At 39.9% G+C, this 18,771-nt stretch overlaps 1 protein-coding gene across 5 annotated transcripts in view; it reads right to left on the bottom strand.

The window, feature by feature from the left end:
• The window catches only part of arfgef1 (ADP-ribosylation factor guanine nucleotide-exchange factor 1 (brefeldin A-inhibited)), a 192,857-nt gene that overhangs the window by 59,478 nt on the left and 114,608 nt on the right, over window positions 1-18,771 (bottom strand). For all 5 annotated transcript variants that reach the window (XM_073041032.1, XM_073041023.1, XM_073041041.1 and 2 more), the window contains 3 exons: window positions 14,899-15,104; window positions 14,684-14,768; window positions 8,523-8,688 (listed from right to left, as the gene is read on the bottom strand). In XM_073041032.1, coding sequence (XP_072897133.1) covers window positions 8,523-8,688; window positions 14,684-14,768; window positions 14,899-15,104 — 457 coding nt within the window. The remainder of the gene's footprint in view (window positions 1-8,522; window positions 8,689-14,683; window positions 14,769-14,898; window positions 15,105-18,771) is intronic.

The following is an 18,771-nucleotide window of genomic DNA, read 5'->3' as shown; positions in this document are numbered from 1 at the left end:
AGTCTTGTGATTGAGGGAAGTACAGTTCCGTTACACCTTGCCTTTTTCACCACACGGCCAGTACGTACAGACCATGTGAGATCCTCAGTGATGTTTATGCCGAGGAACTTAAAGTTGCTCACCCTCTCAACCTCAGATCCACTGATGTCAATAGGGGCTAGCCTGTCTCCATTCTTCCTGGAGTCCACAACCAGCTCCTTTGTTTTTTGCGACGTTGAGGGAGAGGTTGTTTTCTTGACATCACTGTGTCAGGGTCATGACTTCCTCTCTGTAGGCTTCCTCTTTATTATTTGAGATTAGGCCAATGAGTGTAGTGTCGTCAGCAAATTTAATTACCAGATTGGAGCTGTGGGTGATGACACAGTCATGGGTATACAGAGAGTAAAAGAAGAGGCTTAGGGCACATCCCTAAGGGGCACCTGTGTTGAAGGTCAGAGGGGAAGAGGTGAAGGTGTCCACTCTTACCACCTGCTGGCAATCTGACAGGAAGTCCAGGATCCAGCTACACCAGGCAGGGTGAAGGCCAAGATCTCTGAGCTTCTTGTCAAGCCAGGAGGGAATTATGGTGTTGAACGCTGAACTGTAGTCCAAGAACAGCATTCTCACATAAGCATCCTTCTTCTCCAGATGTATAAGGATGGTGTGACTATTGAGTCATCTGCCGATTGGCTGTGTTGGTAGGCGAATTGCAGGGGGTCCAGTGTGGGTGGTAGCATGCTGCAGATGTAGTCCTTGACCAGCCTCTCAAAGTATTTGCTTATTATTGAGGTGAGTGCGACAAGATACCAGTCATTAGGACATGTTACCTTGGTATTTTTGAGTACAGGAACAATGGTGGATGTTTTGAAGCAGGAGGGCACTCTACACTAGGAGAGGGAGAAATTAAAAATGTCTGTAAACACACCTGCCAGATGTGCTGTGCACATCCTGAGTATCCGCCTTGGGATGTCATCTGGTCCCGCAGCCTTGCGACTGTCCACTCGTTGGAAAAACCTGTATACTTCAGCCTCAGAGATGACCAAGCTGCAGGTCGCATCAGCTGTCGGTCTCCCCAGGGGCTCAGTGTAAGCAACATCAAATCGAGTGTAAAAAAGATTTAGCTCAACTGGGAGAGAGGCAGTGAGTGATGTTGGAAACTCCACAAGCTGCTTATGTTGTTGGTGGAGAGTTGTGTATGGATCTTGTCCCTGTATTGTTGTTTCGCAGTCATGATGACTTTGCATAGATCATAGCTGCATTTCTTGAGTTCCTGCTGATTACTGGCAACGTAAGCTCTGCGTCGCACAAAAAGTGCTGCTTGCACAAACTGTTGATCCAGGGTTTCTGGTTTGGACAGTCCCTGACCGATTTCTGGGGGACAACATCTCAAAGCACTTCCAGATAAAACTCGTGACCCAATCTGTGAACCTGAAGACATTCCAGTTGATGTCATCAAAGCAGTCCTGTAGCATGGAAGCCAATTGGTCGACCTACAGTGGACGGTTTCAACTATGGCCGCCTCTTGTTCAGCTTCTGCCTGTACTTTGGCCGCAACAAAATGGAGCAGTGATCTGATTTTCCAAATTGGGGAGGTGGGTGAAGGAGTGCTTTCTAAGCATTGTGGAAGGGATAGTAGCAGTGGTCGAGTATGCTATCTCCCCATGTACTCACCTGGATGTGTTGGCAAAACTTTAGAGAGACTTAGTCAGTGATGCTCTATTAAAGTCACTGGCAATGATGAAGGCAGCCTCTGGGTGTGCAGCTTCCAGAGTGCTGATGGTCTTGTACAGTTCTTTGAGAGCCAGGTCAGTATCAGCCTACAGCAGAATATACACAGCTGTGGTAATAATAGTCGTGAACTCCCTAGGCAGCCAGAAATGTCTACACAGCACCGCATATTAGAGATCCGGGGAACAAACTGATTTGAGGGCAGGCATGTTCTGGGGGGGGGGGAGGTCGCACCAGGCATTATTGACCATGAAGAATATCCCACCTCCTTTACTCTTCCCAGAGAGGTTTTTTGACCTGTCTGCCCAGAACAGGGAGAGCCCAGAGGGCTCGATGGCGTGATCCAGTTATCTCCTTCATTAACCAGGTCTCCACGAAGTTTGAAATGTATGATACATCCCTTTGTTTCCAGCTGGTAGGAAAATCTGGCTCTCAGTTTGCATAACTTATTGTCCAGGGACTGAACGTTAGCCAGGTGTATGCTAGGGAGCGGCGGCCGATTAGCATGCCATCTCAACCTCACCAAGATGTCAGCCCTTCTCCCTCGCCTCTGGCACTGCATCTGCGGTAGCAGCACTGTAGTTGGTGAGCCTTCCATTGTTCGCGAAAGCAGGGGTTCCCAGTGTAGAAAAGGGGGCACGTAGTGGGTAAATGCTGTCTTCTTGATGTTCAGAAGAGTCAGTCTTTCATATCTGATGTGACTATCAGCTACTTGAACAAGAAATGTGAAGGAAATCACAGAAATTAACAGTATACTGTACAGTTGGAACGGAGTTTGCAACATGGCTGCCAGACGTGGCACCATCTCGGTAGCTTACAATGACAGTATTTTCAGCAAGAAAATCTGAATATTTTCCACACAAGACACTGACTTGGTCTTTGCCAAAATCGAAATCAGAATCTGCAAGCAAGGAAAAATCAAAATCATTCTTGTATTTCATCCTTTTCTAAATGAACACAGGGTTTACGAAGGTGTATCTAGAGATACCGGCCACATGACAGACGCACTGCCATCTGGCTGGTCGGAGGATACACTACATGCCAATCAACATTTGGTCCCACCCAACTAATCAATGCACACCTAAATTATTGGTCACCTTAATTGGATTATCTCGCCCAGCCCCATGCTATAAAAGATGAGACATGGGCCTGGCTTGGTCTCTCTTACAGACCACCTCATTGAAGGTAAGTGCATTGATTTATGTTTGGGAAGGTTTATCGTTGTTTCTGGTAAGGGAGCCGCAACTATCCAAGGTCAAGGGGGATAGCTGTCGTAATGTTTTTCCCTTGTTCTTTGTATGTGTAACTGTACCCTGTCCCCACACCTCTTTCTGTGTATTGTACAGCCGACCCGACCTTCCCCACATGTGTTAACCCTAAACATTTCTTTGTTAGAATATTGTAGTTGCTTGTGTTGACCCGACTTCCCCTTGTAAATAAATTCCTTATTATTAAAACTGTGTGTGTCCAGGCCTCTACAGTTGAGACTCAAAGAAGCAGTTATTTTCCATCACAACAGAAGGTCAGCAGCCAATTTGTATCTACTGTCACATTTTTGTCATGACTTTGGTTAGCAAAACTTTTAGATTTCTCACTCCAGGACACACTGTCTCCCAGATCCTGCTTTCTTATCTTGTTAATTTTGCCTTGAGCAAAATTAAGTATATCAACTGACATTAAGACACTCCTTTGCAGAGACTTGCACAGTGCAGCCGGTCCTTCAGACATCATTTAACATCTCTAAAGCTATTCTGTATTCACTGCTTATCAGCTTCTTGTGACAATATTTTGATTATGATTGTGTTCAATCATGAAATATATTTAACATGCCAGTGAGGCAGAGAGTGACAACCTTTTATGTACAGTTCAAATTCCATTTGTGCACTAGTAGCAAAAGATGTGTGCGTGCGCACACCTTAGAGCAGGGATGGCCAATCTATGGCGCATGCGCCCCAGTACTAATAATTAAAAAATTGTCCTGACAAAGGGTCTCGGCCCGAAATGTTGACTGCTCCTTTCAATGGATGCTGCCCGACCTGCTGAGTTCATCCAGCTTGTTTGTACGTGTTGATTTGACCACAGCATCTGCAATGTACTTTGTGTTTAACAATAAAAAAGTAAGCCTACTCATGCAAAAATTACTAACCAAAAACCGATTAGTAGAAAAAAAATCTGTAACAGGAATTCAAGTAGCTTAGAGCTAGAAATGGGTTTTACTGAGAATAAATCTAAAACGTAGCAATTATTTTTAGCAATTTTATTATTTCATGCACGTCTTTCGGCGAATGTTATCTTCTTTCACATTAATCTATTTTCAAGAAAAGTAATGTTCAATGAGTCAAACTAGAGAAGAAGGACTTTTGTTCTGCCATCATTCCATAGCTGTTCAATACACGTTTGATACTTGTTTAATCCAGTGGTGCGTCACAGGTTATTGCCAGTCAATTTACAATTGACACTCATGCGCTACGGAGTTGTGCTTTGTACGTCCTTTGTGATCATTTGCAGTTTTGTACTTTTTCCAAAATTAAGCCTTGTTTTTACATTCACAGTTACCCATCACAGTGCAAAAGAAAATGAGCAGAAGAAAAGCAGAAAGTGATAGTAAGCGTGAATTCAATAAACAGTGGGAATATGAGTTTTTATTTATAGCAGGTCCATCAGGAAAATAGTTGTGCATTGTTTGTAAAAACACTTTCTCTCATCATAGAAGACATGATCTTAATGGACACTATAAAACACAACATCAGACTGAATTAGAAAGAAGACTGAAGCTAGTGCTTGGGTCTGAGTTACAAAAAGAATATGTGATTAAGAAAAAGGAAGAAATCAAAAGAAGGCAAAATATATTTGTTAAAAGTCTCATTAAGGTAAGTAATGTTTATCTTGTTTTTATATTAAATCAATATATCATGTGTTACGAAGGATGAACAGCTCTGATGGGCAGAAGGGTACAGAGTTGCCCATATTCCCCCCCCCCCCACCGGAGAATCACAAACTGTTACTGTTACCATGCTGCTAATGAGAGAGAAAGAGATGGAACAAAAACATACTGGGACTGGAACATCTGCTACTGATAAGAGAGGGGAGAGAGACTTGTTGACCCACCATATTATGACTCCTGAAAGACCTATGGCTCCGGAGAGGGCTGTTTACTTGGTACCATTCTGTTCATTAAAATTCCTCAGTGGACAGCCAGAGTGGGCTGGTTTGATGGACTAAGCCATTCAAAACTGATTGACATCTGAGACCCCGTGAGTAGGGATAAAAGTGAGGTCTGGGGAGACACCCCTCAGACACACCAGGAGACACACTAGTGAGCACTGCTTGAGTGTTGGAACCTACGAGAAGGTGTGGGGCATCGGGGACCGAGCAAAGGATCGGTCAGTTTAACTCAATGTTTATAGCAGGGCCGGTGGGGGCTTGCGTGTGTGTCCGCCCTTGCCTGGGTGACGAGTCCGCGACAGAAGAACGGTCTAGCTGAAGGACAGAGGGGTCATACCTGAATGGCCACAACACATCGACAGATCAAGAACGTAAAGGAAGGTTTGACTGACTGTAGTGTCACTGTTCGCTCGCTCTCTCTCTCTCTCTCTCTCTCCAACGATTAAAACACAAGAACCAACAACTACCTCAGCACGTATGAACTGAACTGAACTTTATATTCACATATGACAATTCATTATCCCCTAGACATCGATAGAGCTTGTTTATTATTGATTATTATTATACCCACACTTTTAGGTTTAGTATTGCTAACGTGTATCATCGATATATTTGCATTGTTGATATTGATTTGTATATTTTACTAATAAACACTGTTTGAAAATAGTACCACCAGACACCTAGTTACGGGGTACGTAACATATGTAAAATGCTAAATATGTCTATATTAACATTTTTTTACAAGAATTGAATGGAGGTATAAGAGTTGTATGGTGCATCTGAACTCGTGCATGAAAAAATTGACACATTAAAAGGTTGACCACCCCACTTTAGAGGGTACATTGGGTGTAAGTACCACCCTGTATGTCCTGTCTATCAACCCCTCAGCCTCCTGAATGTTCATCCAGTTCCAGCTCCAACTCCTAAACATGGCCTGTTAGAAGATGCAGCTTGATGCACTTCTTGCATGTCTAGTCATCAGGGACACCAAAGGTCTCCTCACCTCATATCCTGCAAGACGAGCATTCCACAACCCTGCCTGGCATCCCTACTGTTCTAAATGTGCAATAAGAAAGAAAAAGAAAAAATGAAAAAAAAATTGCCTACGTTCTGCACCTCTCATCGCTGAAGCTTTGATGAGCCAAAGACTGAACTCTGCACTTTAACATTGGCCCACTCACACAATAGTCTCTCTGCTTAAACCTAACTTCTTTTTATTGGATCTTGCCAAGTGTCTAGTTATGCACAATCCAATGTCGTCTTGGGTACGGTGGTGTACAAAATGTGCTGATTGCCACCTCTCTCTTTTAAAATCTCACCCCTCTCCTACGTAATCCAATGTCTCCTTCAAAGCTGTGGGATGCAAAATGTTGAAAATGTTCCAATCAAAGATTTGATTGTTTCCCTCACTTCTGTACTTAAGGAAATACTTTATCAATGCAGTAACACGTCCAAACATCTTGTTGTGCGTAGTCACAACTTCAAAACTAGCAATGTCCATGAGTGAAATTTCAACTTTCTGTACACAATCAAAAGACAAATTCCTGAAATAGACCCCCAATTTATAAATTTTCCTTCCAGACCCTGTTGTGACTACATAGTGGGAATTAGGGCTGAGGTATACCCAGCCTGTACAAAGGTAACTTTTAGATATAAGGCTTAGTGACTTGATCTGTTTTCAAAATTGAGATTAACAACTGCATTCGAATAAATATATATAACAGATGTCGAAACTCATGTGTCCAATAAACAAAAGAGAACATCAAATTTTCAAGAGTTGTCAAGAGTTTTCAAAAGCTGTCTGCCAGGGAAAATCAGTTATGGAAACAAAATAAATGATAATCTTCTTATGGAATATTAGAAAGTGACAAATCAGCCATAAGATTTCCTTTGAAAAATGAATATTTCTGGTAATGCTTGCAGATCTGAGAGCACAATAGATCCATTTACTTTTGACCCCATTAAATGTATAGCTACAAAACCTTTTATGTTGAAATTTGATGTTTTTTAAAATGTGTAAATTTGATTTAAATATGTTTACTTTGGATCAAAAGTTTCTAACATTAACATGCAACTGGACGGCATCTTAGTGTAGTGGTTAGCACAAGGTTACAGTGCCAGCAAATTATCAATTAGGGTTCAATTCAATTTATACTGCTGTCTGTAAGGAGCCTGTGCGTTTAGTCTGTATCCACATGAGTTTTCTCTGGGTCCTCCAGTTCTGCTCACCTTCCGAGGGTTAGGGTTAGTGAATTGTGGTATCTATGTTTGTGCCAGAAGAAAAATCCTTGGACTGTGTTCGTCATTGATGCAAATGATGTATTTTACTGGATGTTTTGATGCACATATAACAAGATAATTTTCTTTTATAAAAAATTGAAATCCAAGTGAAAGTCAACTTCCCAATTGAAAGATTTTGGCTGAGGCATCTAGATTCACAGGATAGCACTTATTTTGTTTATTTTTAAAAATAATTCTCACTATATTCAGCATGTTAAGCTTAACAGTGAGAATAGTACGGTATTCTTTTGAACAAATTGATAATAAGCCATTTTGCCATATTTTTGGTGCAGTTTTGTCTTATCCTGCACCCAGAAGGCTGTAATATCTTATGCTGTTGTCAAAATTAACCGAGATTGTTGACAATTCCCTCAGCAACAGAGCTCACACTTGTTTAATAGCTAGCTCAAAGGCAAATTCATTAAATAGTACATTGAAATATCTGACTGAAAGCATGTTGATTGGCCCTACACCCAGAGTTAATGGACCAAATACACTTATTGCTGCAGGCCTGGACACCTTTTGGAATGGTGAAGACCTAATGAGATTTTTTTTCTTGCTTTTTATAATTCTCTCAAGATTGCAGAGCCTTGACTGTTTGCATTTCCCTGAGACAGACAAACTAAGTGAGAAGTGACTCCATCTAATGTTATAGATGGAGACAGTCTCTGTAACATATAAGAATCTGTTTTACATTTTCACAGTACCCTGATACTGGAAACCAGGTGAGTCTGAGATCTTAGTAAGTAAAACACATTGTCAAACCAACCAAAGATTATTGGAGTATAAAAGTTGCATTGTTTGCTGTGTAACCAAAACTATGTAGTCAGCTTTGAGCTTGCTATTTGCTATGCATGTATCCAATTTAGTAGGAGAATTAAATCTTAAGAATGTAGAAGATAATGGGGTGTTAATGAGAGGTAGCTAAGAGATGTAGATTAGAACATGATTAAGTCAATGGGTAGAAACAATAGTGGCGGATGTACTTGTGATAGGCAACTGAAGACCGATTGGATATGCTAATGCTACTAAACCAGGAGATTGCTATAAAAAATGCTATGTACAAAGATTGGTGGGCAATCAGCGACTAGCTCAATGACTGTCTCAGCTTTGATTTGCAAATTAAAGTTTAACACTTCTTGAAGAATCTTCTGCCTCATTTGCCTCATTTGTGGGGCACGAGAAACCACGACAAAATCTACCTAGGGGCAACTTGATCTATTTATAGGGAACATGAAAATTAGAAAAATATTTACCGGTAGCATAATGAACTAAAAAAAACAATTATTTGGAAAGAAACTTCCTTGAGAAAGCCACATTTATAATAGTTACAGTATATAATTTATAGGAAAATTCATCATTTAACTTACTCTGTTTGGAGGATTTGATTGTTAGCTCCTTCGTTTCTTTCATTGAAATTTTCTTTCCTGCTATTTCATCATAGATGGCTGACAAATATTCTTCTGGCAGATCTTTGCTGTCATTAATTCCTCTATTCATCTTAATATATTGATCTTTTGTCATTTTATTCTTCACCTTTTACAAATCAAATAAATAAAATTACATCTAAGCAGTTGTAGAACTCCTTATCTCTGATATGAAATTTATTAATATACTGCTTCAGTTGCCTTAATTCTGGGCACAGTTCTTGATAGATCAAATGTATAGCATTACGTTATCGTGGACAGGAGTATCCATGGCTTAAGTGTTGTTATCAACTGACCTTACAAGAACATTGCAAAAATATTCAGGGATAGACTATGTGGTGCCCTGATCCTTCTTCCACTGTACTATTAAGGCAGATCTGACTATGATCTCAGTTCCAATTTTCTCCTCGTTCCCAGTAACCCTCAATTCTCTACTGTCCAGAATCTACTTATCCCTACCTTGAAAATATTTGATGATTCAGTCTATGGGGAGAGAATTCAATAATGTCTTCCACATCTCCTTATTTGGAGGCTCTATCTCCAATTCTAGATTTCTTCCATAAGGGAAAGAATGCAAATGATTACCAACCTTTCTTTTAAATTTCATTCATAATAAAGGAGTGGTGAACTTCTTCCAAGTTGGAATGATGTGTGACTTGGAGAGGATTTTAGTGAAGTTGTTTCTTCTACATACCTGCTACCCTCGACTTTTCTCTGGGTATATATTATAGCTTAGCAGATACTGCTTCAGAATACTAGGCAAGTAACAGCCATGTATTTCATCAATGTTACACACTGCAACAACTATGTGCCAATGATGGTGTTAAAGAGGAGTTAAGGTAGTTGATGGTGGGCTGCTTTGTTCTGGACTATGCCTAATTTTTGAGCATTGCTGAGACTGCCTTCACCCATCCAAATGATGAGCATCCCATCCTGCTCCTGAGTTGAACCCTGGGCTGTCAGGAATTGACATCCAGTATAGGCAAGTTCTGCTGCTGCCATACCTGTTCAAATGCTAAGGGGAGTCACTCTCATCTCACCTGATCAATTTACCTCATTGATTTATTTTTTATCCTGAATCTCTCAAAGCTTCCATTAACTGCCCCAGTGCACAAGTTCTCTCCTTAAATATGAGAACTGAGATCCTACAGCTGTAAGACCCAAGGGTTTCTCCATACATAGGACAGACCAGACTACTGATTTGGAGAAGGTAAAAGTTGGGGGTCCGTGTTCCATGATAAACTCTTTGTGGTACTTGGATGCAGTGGTTTTGTAACATTCTTGTTCTCCTGACCTGGAACACTGAATGATTAAGTGTTGACTGTCTACCTACCACAGTTTACATACTGCTAAATGCTGACGTTAAGCAGGCACTCGATGTTTTGAGTGCCACAATCAGCAAACAATAAACACCCTATTTCAAAGCCTCTTAAATGATTGACCGGGACTTCAATCAGGCAGGCTTGTTTGAAGACACTTCTGACCATTTATTATCAACATATCACCTGCAGCACCAGGGGCCTCAACACACTCAATGATTAGGAATGCCTACCGTTCCATGCCTAGACATTATTTCGGTAAATCTGTCCTCCTCTTCCTACCTGCATACAGGCTAAAGAGCAGGGCTCCAGAAATCCATCTCGTGTGAAGTGGCAATTCTGGACCAAACTTGAATCACTGAAGGATGCTTGTCAGCTCTGGCACCGTCACTTCCTACAAGCGGCATAGGTGAGACAACAAGGCTTGGCACCCAGATGAGCTCAATGCACTTTGTGCTCGCTTTGACCATCAAAACATGGAGGTACCTTCACAAACTCTCACAGCCCTGATGACCCTGTGATTTCAGTCTCTAAGGCCAATGTGAGAGCATCTTCAGGAGGGTGAGCTCATGGAAAGCATCCAGCCCAGACTGGGTACCTGCCCAAGTACTAAAGATCTGTGCTGATCAACTGACTGGAGTGTTCACCAATATCTTTAACCTCTCGCCTCAGCTGTCCAAGGTATCCACCTACTCCAAACAGGCTTCAATTACACTGGCACCTAGGAAGAATGTATTAATCTGCCTCAATGATTATCATCCAGTAGCACTTACAACCACTGTGATGAAGTGCTTTGAGAGGTTGGTGATGAAATATATCAATGTCTGCCTGAGAAGTAACTTGGATCCACTCCAATCTGCCCGTTGTTAAAACACATCAACAGCAGATGTAATTTCACAGGCTCTCCAGTGATTACTGGAACATCTAGATAGCAAAGATGCATATGTCAGGATGCTCTTCACTGACTACAGCTCAGCATTCAATACTTCATTCCCATGAAGCTAATCAATGAGCTTCAAGTCTGAGGCTCAATAATTGGATCCTCGGTTTCCTCACTTGCAGATCCCCATCAGTTCAGATTGGCAACATCTCCTCCACAATCTCTATCAGCACAGGTGCACAACAAGGCTGTGTGCTTAGCGCACCCCCCCCCCCCCACTCTACTTATGACTGAGACCAAGCACAATTCCAATGCCATATTTAAGTTTGCTGATGACTCCACTGTCACTGCCCAGATCCAAGGTGGTGATGAATCAGCATATAGAGAGAGATTGAAAATCTGGCCAAGTGATGCCACAACAACTTCAATGTCAGCAAAATTAAGGAGCTGATTATTGACTTCAGGAGGAGGAAACTGGAGGTCCATGAACTAGTCCTCATCAGGGGAATCAGATGGAGTGAGTCAGCAACTTTAAATTCTTTGATTTTTGCATTGTAAGCAAACTTGGTTAACGTACATGCAATTTGCCTAAACTATTAAAACAGTTTGTAAATCGTTGAGGCCCCAGCAGTGACACCAATGGCATTCCACAATATGCAGCTTGTGAATATGAAAATTATCCATTCACCCCGTTTTCTGTGAGTTAGTCAGTCTTCTATCCATGCTAATATACAATCTTCAATACTATGAGGTCAAACTTTATGCAGATATACAGTACATATCTACTGGTTGTCCTAATCTTGCCTTTTCATTATCTGTTTAATAGATTTGTCAAATAAGATTTTTCTTTTATTAAACCACTGTATGCGGATTCTGCCCAACTGCATTTCTTTAAACGTTCTTCCAGCGGCTTTTAAATAATGAACCAGCATTTTTCCAGTTAAGCTGCCAGACTAACTGAGCTAAAGTTTCTTTGGTCATTCTCCTTTCTTGAATAGGGGCTTACACCTGCAATTTTACAATCAATTGAGATCTTCCAGATTAAGGGAATTTTGAAATGCCACAACTAATGCAACCATCTCTGCAGCTACTTCTTTTAAAATCCTAGGATAGCCATCAGATACAAGTGATATGACAGCCTTTAGTCCCCTTAGTTTGTCTAGTATTCTTTCCCTATTGATAACTGTTTTAGTTTTCTCCCCTTACCTTTCATTTTCTGTCGACTTTTAGTATCAACCAATGTGAAAGTAACCCAAATATGTATTCAGTCTTTTCCTGCTTCCCTTTACTAATATCTCAGTTTCATGTTCTAAAAGGGAACAATAATTTTTTGGCTTTAATTATATAATTTTAGTAGTCCTGTAATCCTTACTGTGCTTTTATATACTTGCAAGAAAATAAATAGAACATTTTGTTTTCTTTTTCTCTCCAGATAAGTCATCCCTGGCCAATTGTTTATCTTTTTCTTAACTGCCTGGCCATCACCTTTTAATCTTTATCATTCAATTGGGTAGCATCCTTAAATTCCTCAGATACAGACGGGTTTTCCCCCCTCTGAATTCATATTTCTTAATAGCATGTATTGTTATTAAGAATTCTGGATTATCTCCATGAATGTCAGCCTTTGTTTATTTGCTTTCATTTCTTTTAATCCATTTTCACAGTCCACTTTAAATGACTCTGCAGTCATACCTTTATTTAAACTTGGGATTTTATTTCTGTGTATACATACTTGCACATGTTTTGTTGTGGCACTGAACAATTTATAGAACATAGAATAGTACAGCACATTACAGGCCCTTCGGCCCACAATGTTGTGCCGACCCTCAAACCCTGCCTCCCAAATAACCCCCCACCTTAAATTCCTCCAAATACCTGTCTAGTAGTCTCTTAAACTTCACTAGTGTATCTGCCTCCACCACTGACTCAGGCAGTGCATTCCACGCACCAACCACTCTCTGAGTGAAAAACCTTCCTCTAATATCCCCCTTGAACTTCCCTCCCCTTAACTTAAAGCCATGTCCTCTTGTACTGAGCAGTGGTGCCCCGGGAAAGAGGCGCTGGCTGTCCACTCTGTCTATTCCTCTTAATATCTTGTACACCTCTATCATGTCTCCTCTCATCCTCTCCAAAGAGTAAAGCACTAGCTCCCTTAATCTCTGATCATAATCCATACTCTCTAAACCAGGCAGCATCCTGGTAAATCTCCTCTGTACCCTTTCCAATGCTTCCACATCCTCCTTATACTGAGGCAACCAGAACTGGATGCAGTACTCCAAGTGTGGCCTAACTAGAGTTTTATAGATCTGCATCATTACATCGTGTCTCTTAAACTCTATCCCTCGACTTATGAAAGCTAACACCCCATAAGCTTTCTTAACTACCCTATCTACCTGTGAGGCAACTTTCAGGGATCTGCAGACATGTACCCCCAGATCCCTCTGCTCCTCCACACTACCAAGTATCCTGCCATTTACTTTGTACTCTGCCTTGGAGTTTGTCCTTCCAAAGTGTACCACCTCACACTTCTCTGGGTTGAACTCCATCTGTCACTTCTCAGCCCACTTCTGCATCCTATCAATGTCTCTCTGCAATCTTCGACAATCCTCTACACTATCTACAACAGCACCAACCTTTGTGTCATTTGCAAATTTGCCAACCCACCCTTCTACCCCCACATCCAGGTCATTAATATAAATCACAAAAAAAAGTAGAGGTCCCAGAACGGATCCTTGTGGGACACCACTAGTCACAACCCTCCAATCTGAATGTACTCCCTCCACTACGACCCTCTGCCTTCTGCAGGCAAGCCAATTCTGAATCCACCTGGCCAAACTTCCCTGGATCCCATGCCTTCTGACTTTCTGAATAAGCCTGCCATGTGGAACCTTGTCAAACGCCTTACTAAAATCCATGTAGATCACATCCACTGCACTACCCTCATCTATATGCCTGGTTACCTCCTCAAAGAACTCTTATCAGGCTTGTTAGGCATGATCCGCCCATCACAAAGCCATGCTGACTGTCCCTGATCAGACCATGATTCTCTAAATGCCCATAGATCCTATCTCTAAGAATCTTTTCCAACATCTTTCCCACCACAGACGCAAGGCTCACTGGTCTATAATTACCTGGACTATCCCGACTACCTTTTTTGAACAAGGAGCAAATACTGTTTAAATTCAAGGTGGCCAATTTGGTTGAGGAACCTAAACAGCTGTAAGTGAATTTGGAATAATTGTCACATTAATCTGTGTTGTAAAAAGAGCGGTAGAATAAAGGAAAACACATTAAAACAGCATGATGATCTTGTCAAACATTCTTGAGGTTGCAATACTTAGTTTCATGCTCAATTGCAAATAATTCAATTAAATATATTTTAATTACATGTGATACATGTAATATAGTTATGACTAGGTTGTTAATTTCTTAACAGCCTAGTGATAACCTAGTGATAACCAATGGCCTTTAGCAAGAATGCAACCACTTTTTCTTTGCACTTCATGATATAACCTATAATGTCTTCCACTTTTCAATATCCCTGTACTGAAATGGTACCCATTTGCTTCCAGGCTTTCTTTCTAAACATGGATTACTGTTTTGGTTACAGACATTCTTTGAATGATTTGAAATAATGAATTTCTTAAGCTTGTGATAGTTTTATTGATCATTATTTTCAATTTATATTCTTCTTGCAATTCAGACTAAATTCTATCCAAAACTTCCAGTGAAAACAAGAGTATAAACACAGCATAAAATTCATGAACAAGAATTAAAAGCATCCTAAATATCTGCACTATATATCCACATCTATTTCACAGCCTGAAAAAAGACCATATCTACTAAAAATATTTTAATATACCATATTTTTGAATGATTTCAAAAATGTATTTTCTTCACTTTACCTGTGAGCTGTGAAGATCTGTTGTCAGCATAATGATAGAATATGCTAAGACATATGCAGTGTCTGCACTTGCAAAAAGCGTTTGTCTGAAAGAACAAAGTATTAATTTAAACAAAGTTTTACAACTTCAAGTGCATTACTGCTCAATGCAACCACCATATTACTTGTCAGATTTACAACAGATTACGTCATTCTTACTTCAGAGTTGTAATTTACCCTTGGTTGCACTCCAGATATCTGGCTGCAAATTTTTCCATTAATCGGTCAATTTTCTGAGCTTCTCCCGGCAGACGGAAACCCTCCAAAAACATACGGAGAGCTGACACAAAATCTTTCGAAGAAAAGTCCAACTGATCCACGTATGCGTACATGACTTCTTTATTAAACTTGTCATTATCTCCTACAAATTCACCCACTTGTGTCTAAGTAGAAAAAAGAAAAGAAGAGTTCTGTAGAGACATCCATATTTGCAATAAAATAATTTGCAATTTAAATGACAGTATTTTTTTTAGGAGTATTGCATTTCCTTAATAGATCTTGTTCCCTACATCCCACAAAGATCTGCAAGACAATAGTTATATCATATTGGTGAAAATGTAGATTTAACAATGAGAACTACGTGTTTCTTTAAGGGTTGGGTATTTATGGCCAGCTTCATGTACCATCCATTAACAGAAATGGAAATGAATTATTTCAGGAAAGCATCTAATAGTCAAGTTATGTGGTACTGAGTACAGATTGGCTGGATTGGACAAGAAAAACATGCTTTCATCCTACCAGTAAAACTGATCAGAGAATGCTAGAACAAGCCACCACCCTTAATGCTTACTTATTACTTACAGTAGTTTTTGTTAAAATTGTATTTATCTTACATATACAGAAGAAAGACATGAATCATGAGATGATAACTATAGAGTGTTCACTCCCATGCTGGTGCTTTGAAGAGCTATTCAATTAAACCCTATATCCACACAAAGTTAAAGACACATTCCCATTGTGTCAATTGTACTTTGCAAGCATCTTTTGAAAGTCTGTGTTCACAACATCAGCAGCATTACTCTCATCAACACTCATTAACTCCAAGGATTAAATGTTTTCACTTTTGGACTGGGTTCAATGAAAAGTCCAATGGTGGAAGACAAGTGTCCAAAGTTCAAAATTAATGTATTACCAAAGTATGTTACCATATACTACCTTAAGATTCATTTCCTTACAGACAATACTCAAAATTTTCTTTTTCATTTTCTTGCAAATACACTAATCAATTGCAGGAAAATTAGAGAAATACAACAGAATTTAACAAAAATTACACCTAAACAAGAGGCAAATTGTAAATAAAAAATAATACTGAGTGGTAGAGAGTCATTGAAAGTGAGTCTGTAGATCGTAGATTCAACTTAAAGTTATGGTGAGTGAATTTATGTATGCTTATTCAGCACCTTAATGGTTGTGTATTGTAAGAACTGTTCCTGAATCTGGTGATATCGAACCTAAGGCTTCTGTACCTCCTATCAATGGTAGTAACAAGAAGAGAGCGTGATCTGGATGATGGAGGTCTTTGATGATGGATACATTACAAAGAAGGCATAAGAGTGCCTCTACTTTCTTAGAAGTTTGCGCAGAGTTGATATGTCATCTAAAACTCTGATGAACTTCTGACTGGTTGCATCATGCCTGGCATGGAAATACCAATTCCCCAGAACTGAAAAGCCTACAAAAAGCAGTGGATAAAGCCCTCCCCTTCACTGAGCACATTTGCAAGGAACATTGTCACAAGGAAACAATATCCATCATCAAGGACCCTCACCACCTAGGCCATACTCTATTCTCACTGCTGCCATTAAGGTGGTGGTACAGGAGCCTTGGGTCGCACACAAGGTTCAGGAACAGTTATTACTCCTGAACCATCAGGCTCCTGAAACTGAGTGGATACCTTCACTCACCCCAACACTGACCTGATTTCACAATCTATGGACTCACTTTCAAGGACTCTACCACCCCTGTTCTCAAAATGATTTAGTGCTTATTTTTCTTTTTTTTTTTACTTTTGTACTTGCACATTGGTTGTTTGTAGTTTTTCATTGATTCTATTGTGTTTCTTTGTACTTAATATGATTACCCACAAGAAATGAACTTCAGGGAAGTTATGGTGACATACATGTGCTTTGATAATAAATTTACTTTGAACCATCAGGCTTCTGAACCAGTGTGGATAATTTCATTCACCTCAACAACCTATGAACTCACTTTCAAGGACTCTACAACTCATGTTCTCAGTTATTTACCCATCTATTTAATAATTATTTACTTAGTGTTTGCAGCTTGCCTTCTTTTGCACATTGGTTCGTGTGCAGTTTTTCATTGATTCTACCATATTTCTTTGTTCTACTGTGAATGCCCGCAAGAAATGTACATTAAGAGTACTATATGACATCCAGTAATGTACTTTCATAATAAATTTATTTCAAACTTTTCTTGTCGCAGCACTCTATGTCTGCCATCCAGACCCTTAACAACTTTATTTCTAAAAAAAATATTGTAGCTTAAAATATAAAGAGTTTATTCACTCATTAACTGAAGTTTTAAAAAAATCTATACACATCTCAAATAGCAATTGAAAAGCAAAAGACTGGAGATATTGCAAATCTGAACTAATAACAAAAAATAGAGGTGGAGGAGCCAAACTGTCAAAGCTGAATACAACAGTATTGAATAACTATCAGTTCCAATCCATACCCAATGTTAGACCCTAAGTCAAAAAAATACATGAGCAGAATTAGTCCATTTGACCATTTGAGTCTCCTCCACCATTTCATCATGGCTAATCCAATTTTCCTCTCAGCCCAAATGTCCTGGCTTCTCCCCGTATTCCTTTATGCCCTGACCAATCAAGAATCTATCAACCTCTGCCTTAAATACACACATAAAATTGGCCTCTAAACCTGCCTGTGGCAGATTCCACAGATTTACCACTCTCTGGCTAAAGAAATTCCTCCTCATTTGTGTTCTAAAAGGACACCCCTCTGTTCTGAGGCTGTTTCCTCTGGTCTTGGACTCTCCCACCACAGGAAACACCCTCTCTACATCCACTCTATCAGGCCTTTCACCATTCAATGGGTTTCAATGTCACCCCTCATTTTTCTGAATTCCAGTGAATATAGGCCCAGAGCCATCAAATGGTATTCATACGACAAGCCATTCAATCTTACTATCCTTTTCATGAACCTCCTTGAGCCCTCTCCAGTTTCAGCACATTTTTTCTAAGATAAAGGGCACAAACCTTTGTATAATATTTATACGACATCTGTCATGCTTCAAATTTGGGCACAATACTGTAAAAAGGATGTCAAGGGCTTGAAAAAGATGCAACAATACTAAAATTGTACTCATTAAAAACTTCAACAACACAACAGCAGGAGGTACAAGGGTTATTCCTATTAGAGCAAAAATGATTGGGGAAATATTTGGTAGCAATTCTCAAAATCACTGAGGCTATGGTACTGTAAATAAGAACAGTTTCAATAGATGGAAACAAAACATGGGATGCACATTTAAGGTGACTGCTACTAGATTCCGTTAATTGGGCAATCAGTTAATCAGCGCAACCACTTATTTGGGACAACATGTAATGAAAAAAAAACTAATCAAGAAAACAGCCAGAATTCCCTTCATTTATTTGGGACACTATGCCACTTACCTGGGACATGAGACTGTTGCCAAACAGTTTCTAACTAGTGTCAGTTATCTGCACTTGAGTGGCCTTTTGACACTACATCATGCTTAGAACTTAAGATTTCAAATAGCATCAGTTGCATGAGTTTATGTTCAAAAAGCAGTGATTATTGTCACTAACAGTTGACAAGAAATAAGCAACAAGAGAATTCAGAATTGTTTTCCTCACTGCGGTTTTAAGCATTCAGGCTTCGAGATGCCAGAAGTGGCTGTGAGTGAAAATGAAATGATTTCAACTACTTCAATAATCTATAAACTACAAAGAATTTGAAGGTATCAGTAATCATCTTGAATGTCACAATGAACATGGAAGTTTGGAGGACACAATCATCGAGAGAATTGAATGAAGGCAGTCCG

The sequence above is a fragment of the Hemitrygon akajei genome, chromosome 1 (genome assembly GCF_048418815.1).
Source record: "Hemitrygon akajei chromosome 1, sHemAka1.3, whole genome shotgun sequence".
Lineage (NCBI taxonomy): Eukaryota > Metazoa > Chordata > Chondrichthyes > Myliobatiformes > Dasyatidae > Hemitrygon > Hemitrygon akajei.
Note: the sequence above shows the minus strand (reverse complement) of the source record. Positions and strands in the feature narration are given on the sequence as shown.